The sequence below is a fragment of the Pyxicephalus adspersus genome, chromosome 4 (assembly GCF_032062135.1).
Source record: "Pyxicephalus adspersus chromosome 4, UCB_Pads_2.0, whole genome shotgun sequence".
Classification (NCBI taxonomy): domain Eukaryota; kingdom Metazoa; phylum Chordata; class Amphibia; order Anura; family Pyxicephalidae; genus Pyxicephalus; species Pyxicephalus adspersus.
This window is the reverse complement of record NC_092861.1, coordinates 37,488,108-37,497,188: the sequence shown is the minus strand read 5'-3', so window position 1 is coordinate 37,497,188 and position 9,081 is coordinate 37,488,108. Positions and strand designations below refer to the sequence as shown.

At 36.5% G+C, this 9,081-nt stretch overlaps 2 protein-coding genes across 2 annotated transcripts in view; both read right to left on the bottom strand.

Moving 5' to 3' along the window:
• TM4SF18 (transmembrane 4 L six family member 18) overlaps window positions 1-2,037 on the bottom strand; it is a 6,946-nt gene extending 4,909 nt beyond the window's left edge. The window contains exon 1 of the mRNA XM_072410384.1: window positions 1,771-2,037. Coding sequence (XP_072266485.1) covers window positions 1,771-1,947 — 177 coding nt within the window. The 5' untranslated portion in view covers window positions 1,948-2,037. The remainder of the gene's footprint in view (window positions 1-1,770) is intronic.
• Window positions 2,038-6,876: 4,839 nt separating this feature from the next.
• TM4SF1 (transmembrane 4 L six family member 1) overlaps window positions 6,877-9,081 on the bottom strand; it is a 4,759-nt gene continuing 2,554 nt past the window's right edge. Inside the window, exons 2-4 of the mRNA XM_072410383.1 lie at window positions 8,288-8,377; window positions 8,063-8,205; window positions 6,877-7,108 (exon numbers count right to left, since the gene is read on the bottom strand). Coding sequence (XP_072266484.1) covers window positions 6,892-7,108; window positions 8,063-8,205; window positions 8,288-8,377 — 450 coding nt within the window. The 3' untranslated portion in view covers window positions 6,877-6,891. The remainder of the gene's footprint in view (window positions 7,109-8,062; window positions 8,206-8,287; window positions 8,378-9,081) is intronic.

Below are 9,081 nucleotides of genomic sequence, written 5' to 3'. Positions count from 1 at the left end.
TATAGTATTTTTGTTCTAGGACTGCCATTTCAGCCAGGGTGCTTTCTATGAGGAATTTGCAAGTTTTCCCATAACAAGGCCAGATTCTGTGGATACTTAAAGCAACCCTGATGTCTTACTGTTGGCGATGGCCTAAAACCTGTCACCTACAAACTGAACATTGACCCTTTTTGCTACCCTTCCTATGAAACACACAGCTCTGAGAATGTTGATCTCTTGGTGATTCAGTGTTCAGTGGTTCCTTCTAGTGACTTCTAAATCAATATTGTGTCCTGTAGAAAAATAGGTGTATCCATATATATGGGTCAGGGTCACAAAGGGGTCCGTATGTGGGCTCTTAGTATAAAGTATGAAAGAAACGTGATTGCTCATGCAGCATTCTTAAGTGTAATATTTAAGTACAATATGTTTTTAGTTTTATAAATTAAAAACATAAATTGAATGATGTTTGCCTATCAGTTTAAGCCAATGCGTGCTTTTGAAACGATCATGAACACTTGAAGTGCATGTCCCACAAAATATCCACTGGGTGGCAATAAAACAGCTTGTTCTTAATTGTAATGCGTGCTTTCTGATAATTCACAGTGTAGGAAGAATGGAATTATTAGTAACAGGAATGGCAACTAAAAGTATAAAATTCACCATACACATTACATTCTGACTGATAAGTCTGCAGTCAGACTCATCCATACTTGCCACCACTCCTCTTCTTCTTCTCTTCATTGGCTTCCATTTCACCTTAGAATCACATTCAAGCTCCTGTGCTTTGCCTTTAAATCCCTCCACAGTTCTTGTTACACTTAGCTTTCTGATCTGATAGAAAAATACTCCCCTAGCCGCTCTCATCGCTCCTTCTATGACCTGCTACTGACTTCCTCACTCTTAACCTTGTCACATGCACGACTCCAAGACTTCTCTAGAGCTGCCCCAACTCTCTGGAATGGTTTTCATCTTCCTATTCAGCTTGCTTCTGCCTTCTACTCATTTAAAAGAGCGCCCAAAACCCATATTTTCAAATATGCCTACCAATCTTCTGTCTCTTAAAACCCTCACTACTTACTGTACCCACCATTCGATATAGTTCCATTCCATTCCTAAAGTTTGAGACTTCCCCCATCTCTTAGATTTTAAGCTTTTCTGGGCAAGGTCCTCTCCTCTGTCTGTGTCACTGTATGTATCTGTTGTCTGTCTGTCTGTACAGCGCTGCATAATATAATGGCGCTAAATAAATACTATTTGAGATTTTCCAAAACTATTTAATAAGAGGACAAAACTAAATGTTTCATATCATTTGTACTCTTCTCTTCTACAACAAAATTTAAAGGAGACTCTAAAGCCAAACTGTAACATGTGTAGTGAACTAATAAAAATATAACATATTTCTGTCACCGGATGAAGTACAAATTCAACTAAACTATGAAAAGATTAAAACTGTTCTAGAAACATTGCCTTGTAAACTGTTTTATATCGGAGCCCCAACTAACCTCTTCTATGACAATTGTCATATGCGACAACGTAACAAGAAATTGTGTAAATCAGCTTTTACTGATAATGCATTAATTTTCCTGTGAAAAATAATTTTAGTTAAAACACATTTATAAATAGACCAAAAGTCTTGTGTATCAGTGAAATATTGTAGTAGTATCTTCAAAGTACCTAAATTGTGGTTACAGCTAAACATAGGTAAGAATATTTTACAGTGAAAGTGACGTAAAACAATGCTAAATTATTTTTTACATGCACACACGTGACACATCATGCAGTTCTTACCATTATGCCCCCAAAACAGATTCCTTGAAAATACCAGACATAGTTGGTGAGCTGATTATTTGCTGCATATGTGGTATCTCCATTAGGAAAGTATAACAGGATATTGACCACAATATTCCATACCGCCAGTGGAATGATAGCTAGGATTGCATACTCAGAACATTTCTTGGGAAACATGATTAAATGGATCAGGAAGGAATGTCCAGGCCTGATTTATGACTAAATCCTGCAAGTAAAACTTAAATCTCCCTGTTTACTTCTACTGCTGGGGCAGAGTGGTTGCTGAGATATTGGAATAAACAATTCAGGTACTTAGTAACTTCACAAAAACAAAACAGACACTAAGCTACGGGTATCTGTGACAACATTCGAATGGGCTTGTGCAATTACAATGACAAAACTTGCACTACTAGTTTCAATGCAAACTGTAGGGAAAATACCTGCCACCTTTCAGAAAGTTACGTAGATGCAAAGTATCTCTTTACCCAATACATAAGTATATTGGAAGTTACCGGCCTGTCAAATTCCTGCACATCATAAAGTAAAATATGTGTATTTGTTTTAATGCAGATATGTGCAGATGTATCATAGCATTTTCATTGTTATAAGAAGCTATGGTTTAAGATCGGATTGTTGTGTTACACCCAGAAACCTTTTGTGAGACTTTCTTGGTGATGTACACCTGTGTACTGTATGTCCAATATATTCACATGAGAAAATAATATTAGAACGTCATGAAGCGTGGGAATGTTCCTTGTCATATCAATGTACTTTTGTTCTGTGAAACAAAACTCACTGATAGGACCAAGCCAGCTGAAAAAAAATCTGGCAGTCTAAGAGAATGTTTACCAAGTGTCTAATGCTGTGTACAGACGCTATTATTTATTATTATTATACAGTATTTATATAGCACCATCATATTGCACAGCGATGTACAAAGTCGATAGCCATGTCACTAACTGTCCCTCACAGGAGCTCACAATCTAATGTCTCTACCATAGTCATATGTCATTAATATAGTCTAAGGTCAATTTTTGAGGGGAAACCAATTAACCTTAATGCATGTTTTTGGGATGTGGGAGGAAACCGGAGTACCAGGAGGAAACTCACACAGACAGGGGGAGAACCTGCAAACTCCATGCAGATAGGGTCCTGTCCGAGTTTCGAACCTGGGACCTAGCGCTGGAAAGGCAAGAGTGCTACTTCTAAGCCACCGTACCCTAGATATTTGTGAACTAAGCTAAATGAACTTCGGGATCATTTCTGGTCAGAATATAACGTCTATACTGTAGTCCCCTGATGTCATTTATTTATCCACCATGCTTGCTCACTAAATTACCAATAGATAACAGTGCTATCTGTAATGATCACTCATTCTACCATTGCTGGAAACAATAGCTGGGGATCAGAGCAAGGCATTGGATATATGCAAGCATCTGGTTAGCAGGACCAAACCCTGTGATACTCACCTCTCCTTGTTTTGTGGCAGGATGCCACCATCGTCGCCATTCTTTTCTATCTTGCAGGCAGATGGGAGTTCATTCAGTGCTGGCAACAGCATGGACATGCAGGATGGTCTTTCCAGGCAACCAATGCTGAGCATGCACAGTGATTTTCATAGCTCCACAAAGAAATCAGCTAAAAATGCTTATTTCAGAAGAGCATTGCCTGTCCTTTTCTAAAATAAAGCCCTGTCTGATTCCAAACTATAATTCCACTTTAAACCTGTATGCAAAATAGTACCACCAGTAGCAGATGTGTTAAGGGAGATTACTAGAGGACCATTTTGGATTTTAATATTGATTCTACATTTGTTTACTTGTATTTGAAGACAGACTCAGGGCCCTATAAGCCACTGGACACATGTCAATAGGCATCACTTTACACAGGGCTTGAAGATAAAGATAGTGGGGGTCAAACCGAGAGCGTTCGTTTTACTCATAACTTACATAGCCACATTATAGACTATCCTAATGCTTCTTAGTGCTTCATAGCTGCTGGCTTTTTAAATCTGAACTTCAGCTTTAGCATTCTTTTTGACAACTTTCTTGTAGTTTTCTTCTGCCCTAAACAATGTCCTTTTTTCCTGCACACTGAGCCCACCTCATTGCCTGTCTGATGGCCTACAATGACCATTAAACCCACGTCTTCCTATCTGTGCTGTCATGGTCCTCCCCTTCTAGGTATTTGCTTTCTGTCCTGTCAATCATTAAGGCTGGGTACACACGTGCAATAATTGTCTTTGGAAAGGATCTTTCAAGATCCTTTCCAGCGACTAAGGACTGCACGAATATTAATATTATTATTATTATTATTATTATTAATAAACAGGATTTATATAGCGCCAACATATTACGCAGCGCTGTACGTTAAATAGGGATGCATGAACGAGTGCTGTACATACAGCACCATTCTGCTCTATGGAGAGGAGAGGGTGCCTAAAGCTACGAACACACGTCCAATGGTTCTCGCCCGATAATCGGCTCAGGGCCAATATTGGACTAGAATCTGGCGGATCCACGGACGATGGATGACAAACAATCCTAATGCAAGGGAAGGGGGAGAGCGCGCAGCAGAGTGTTGCTCCATCGTTCTCCCCCTCCCCTCTCCATGGAGCAGAAGGGTACTGTACTCGTTCATGCATCGTGCAGTCCTTAGTCGTTGTAAAGGATCGTGAAAGATTCTTTCCAACGACAATAATTGCACGTGTGTATGCAGCTTAGGTCTCAGCTTCATCACTAAACTTAAACAAAACAATGCCTCCTCATGCACAGACACAAAAGATAGGAGATGAAGTTTGATATTTACTGTGCTGTCAGCAGGGGCAGAGAAGAACTGATAACAAGGACAAATGTTTGGGAAAGCAAGCACAGCATAAGGGAAGGGAGGTACAAAGCTTTTCCCAGAAGTCAGTATCACCACAGTGATTTCAGTAAATGAGATAAAGTGTATAGAATGCCTGCAGAGCATGGAAACCATTCATGGTACTAGAGAAGAGTAGGATGACTGTGCTGAAATATGGGAAAAGTCATAAAGTCCCTATCTTTCCTGCGCTGACATGCCCCTAGCAGTCACTAGTCAAAAAAACTGGAAGAGAATCCTTCCGCTGGTCTGGGAAAGGTTTGGTTTATAGAAAGATGACTAATAGAATCTTGGGGGACAGCCAGTAATTAAGACCAAAGCAAAGTCAGTTCTAAATATGCAATCAATGAGCAAACTTCACTTTCAACTGTTCTACTCCTGGAGTTAGAATACTTATCTGATGTTCACAGCATTGTATTGTGGTGTTTAAAATGTGGGACTATCTTTGGTGTTGTGTCCTATGTTCAGATGGTCATTTCATGGTAACCAGGTATCAATGGTATGTGTTGGTGTTATTATTTTGTAATAAATTTTATAGTTATTGTTGTTCAGGGTGTCAAAAAAGCTGTGATAGCTCTTAATTTACTGAAATTAAAGTATTTTATTTCATTAGCTAGGGTAAGGGGAAGTGGGAAAGGTAAGACTAACAGAGTTCAAACATTCCTTTTCTTTGTGGCGCATTGCTTTACTGTGTGACCTATTTATGTCAATTGTTTAATCATTGATTAATCTACAAGTGTAAATATGGGTGGACACAAGTTACTAAATCAAAAATAAAACGTAGGCTGTTTGTATTTAAAGCTGCCAGGAACACAGCAGAGCATGGCAAAGTAGTATAGTAAAGTACAGAAAACTCAGGTGAATGTGTATGAATATTTAATGTATCAAATTACATTCACTCATGCAATTCTATCTTACATATTTTGATTAGGGTACTAAAGCAGTAGTACATACTTACATTAAACACTAATATTTGCATCCTAAAGTGACAAAGTCGTGTTGTGTTTAATAAAGCTTGTAACTCTAAGATAAGTTGACGTCAGCATCAGCATCATTATCACACATTTTATCATTTTAATATAAAAATGTACATTTTACATGTCCATGGAACACACTTATGAAATACTGTACAATTAATTACATATAGTAAATAAAAGTCAAGAAAATATGTGATTTCTAGTACAAATAACATTAGCTTTAAAGCATAATAAACCTATCCTATGCTTTTCTCCAGTTATATGTTGTATGTTTTTGAAAAGTTTAAAGAATAATGCCTAGACTACTGAACTATCCAGTTTGTCCAATGACAAAGGATTTATTCAGTATTAAAATCACACAGTAAATACATTATTGGGCCAAGAAAAGTAACTCTCAACCAACATGCAATGTTATATGCCATTCATTCCTTGATACAGAAATAGGAACTATATTGTAAGTCAATAAAGTCACCTAAATTAACAAGGAAGGTGCTACAGTCATGCTTATTTCTACTATTATATATTATAACATTTTTTCTGATGTGGAAGCTACACACTACAGTACATGGAAAAATTATTCAATTTACATATATATGTAACTGTAAATAGCTCTAACATAAGCCTATAGCTTAAATAAAAGATCAACTCAACAACTCCAGTATATTATCTTGTCTTTTTTGGAGTTTTTGTTAATGTCCCTTCATATGCCAATCCCTGCATTTTCTCATTTAAATGTCAGATTCCAGTATCCCACGGGCCCCTAGAGAATCTGGAATTTAAAAGTTGAATAATGGAGCGTAGTTCCAAGACCCTCACTTCCTGTTCTGTTCCATTTGTCCCATCTTCCTTAATTCTATACTTTCTGTTTTTCCTATTTACAATCTTACTATCCAACTTTTTAATGAAATATGTTGCAGGTGTGATAATGAGAATTCTTCATTATAAGCATAATGTTGATTTCTGAAGTCTGCAAATGTTCTGTATACTCTTCTCACAACATTCTATCTAATGTTTGGTATTGTCTTGTTGCACCGTAAGATACAGGTATATTAAAACTGTCTTTGGCGGCTGCTTTTTGCCACATTGTAAATTATAATATTTTATAAAATTGTGAGGTTGAATGATCCTCCCCAGCACAAATGAGTATATTTGAAGACAAGAACAGGCAGGGTACATACACTTTTCAGCAGTATGCACAACTTGGGGGATGTGATATGTTTTCTTTAATTGAAAATGTCTAATGAAAATAAAACATTTTCTAGATTACATTTAAAACATTTTTTTAACAAAATAAAAGGTGTAAGTTTATTACCTGGGACCTCTCTTGGCAACAGCAAGCACCACAAATTCCACCAATTAAACCATTGAGGGCCTGAATTATACATAAAATGATCTGGATTCCAGACAGGCCCAGTAGGATAGAGAAAAGGGTGACGTTCCACACTACAACCTTAGGAGGTTCAATACACTGGGACCATGTAGAGTGATCACTCAGATAGCTGCAATACAAGAAATATAGACACATTTTATATATTTTTATACGTATTAGATATATATTTTATATTTTATATATTGTGATTTTTATTACATAATACTATATGCATACAACACCCCTAAAACAATGTATAATTAAGGTATTCATATAGAGGGTAATTATTAGCCAGTATTAGGGATATGTACAGTCTGCCCCTGAAATTCAATATTAGCAGATATCCAGATTAAATGACAGGATTACTGCACATGGGTCATATCAGTGTATATGGTTACAGTTACAACTTTTTCTGCTACTACTCACATGATACCAAAGTTTGGTATTGATGGATTATTGTAAATATGAAACATTTTGCATTGCTTGACACCCAAAGCTAAAAAAAGAAACATTTTTGGAGGTTGGCTTTAAATATATATATATATATATATATATATATATAAAAATATAGTTAATATATATATATATATATATATATATAAAGTCACCGTTTGTCAGATAATCCTAGATCTTTGCAGTTAATCAGTAGTGAACTGGAGCCAGGATTATACTTTTTTGATATATATATATATATATAAAGTCACCGTTTGTCAGATAATCCTAGATCTTTGCAGTTAATCAGTAGTGAACTGGAGCCAGGATTATACTTTTTTGAGTGCTAAGTGGTAATGCCATGAAAGGTTACAATATCATATGGAAGGAACAGTAATAACTGATAGGACAAATAATAATTCTTTTACAAACTTTCTCTGACATAATTTCATTTCCCATACTCTTTACTTTTCACATTGACTTAGACAACAACATCCAAAGCATAATGCTCTCTTTAACACAATGCTACTTCCAAGGTTCCACCAATAACTGATACATGTTTTTAGTCATTTAACTATGTATACATGATGGATAATACCTGGTAAACATGAATACTAGGTAATGCGTTTTATCCCCAGAAAAAGATACATACTGTGTATTAGTATTTGAAAAAGGATAGGTCCATCCGGTACTTGTCCGACAATATGGTCCTTCTGCTAAGGCCAATGCAGAAATGATGAGGCAATATCCAGCACCAGCAATACCTATCAGTGCAGCCACAATAGATCCCAACATCTAGAAATATAGTAATATTAAGTCTTGTGTCCAGTATTGAATGTCAACAAATTATCCTTAAATTAGTCCTAAACAGACTTACTGCACAGCTTCTACCACAGGTTTTATGGCCACAACACCCACAGCAATCCTCCTCTTCCAGGCCAATGAACACGAAAGCTGGAAGCAACATCTAAGACAACAAAACACATTTTTAGGATAATATACAGTATGTGAAACACATAATTTTATTTAAAAAGTTGAAAAAAATCACCAAGCAGAAAACTATAAGGACATTATATGATCACCTTGACCAAGGCTGGATTTGTGCCAATATAGACCTAGGGTGGGAATTCCGCCATTTGTGGTTTACATACAAAAAGATGATTTACTTGTTTCATATATTAACATTAGAATAATACCAAGTAAATATTTTAAATCTGATTTGTGAATAAGCATTCAGGGAATATCAGATTTCCTTTTCTAAATTCTTTGGACCGAACTTGTTTTAGGAAAATGTAGAGGTTGCTGTTGCCTTCTGAAAAGGATAATTGCCTGGTTGATATCCCAACACATTCACTTTCCGAAACATTGCCCCAGAACAAATACATGAAGATAGTCTCCACTTTTCTCTTATGTCAAATTTACTTGATGGGAAAAAATACAAATCTATCGAATTTAATGGGTATGCATACACAATCCAAATGTTTTCAAGCCCACACAGCTTCCAGGTGCCGTAAAACACTGTACTTGCAAGGTCATCTCTGAGGTCATCATTCAAAGTAAAGATCTAAAACCAGCCATCATTCCTGGATTTCTTTAGTCATTTGCTATTTGTTAGCAAATATTTGAAATCCTGGACCTATCCATTTTAGGTTTGCTGGATCACCCAGATTC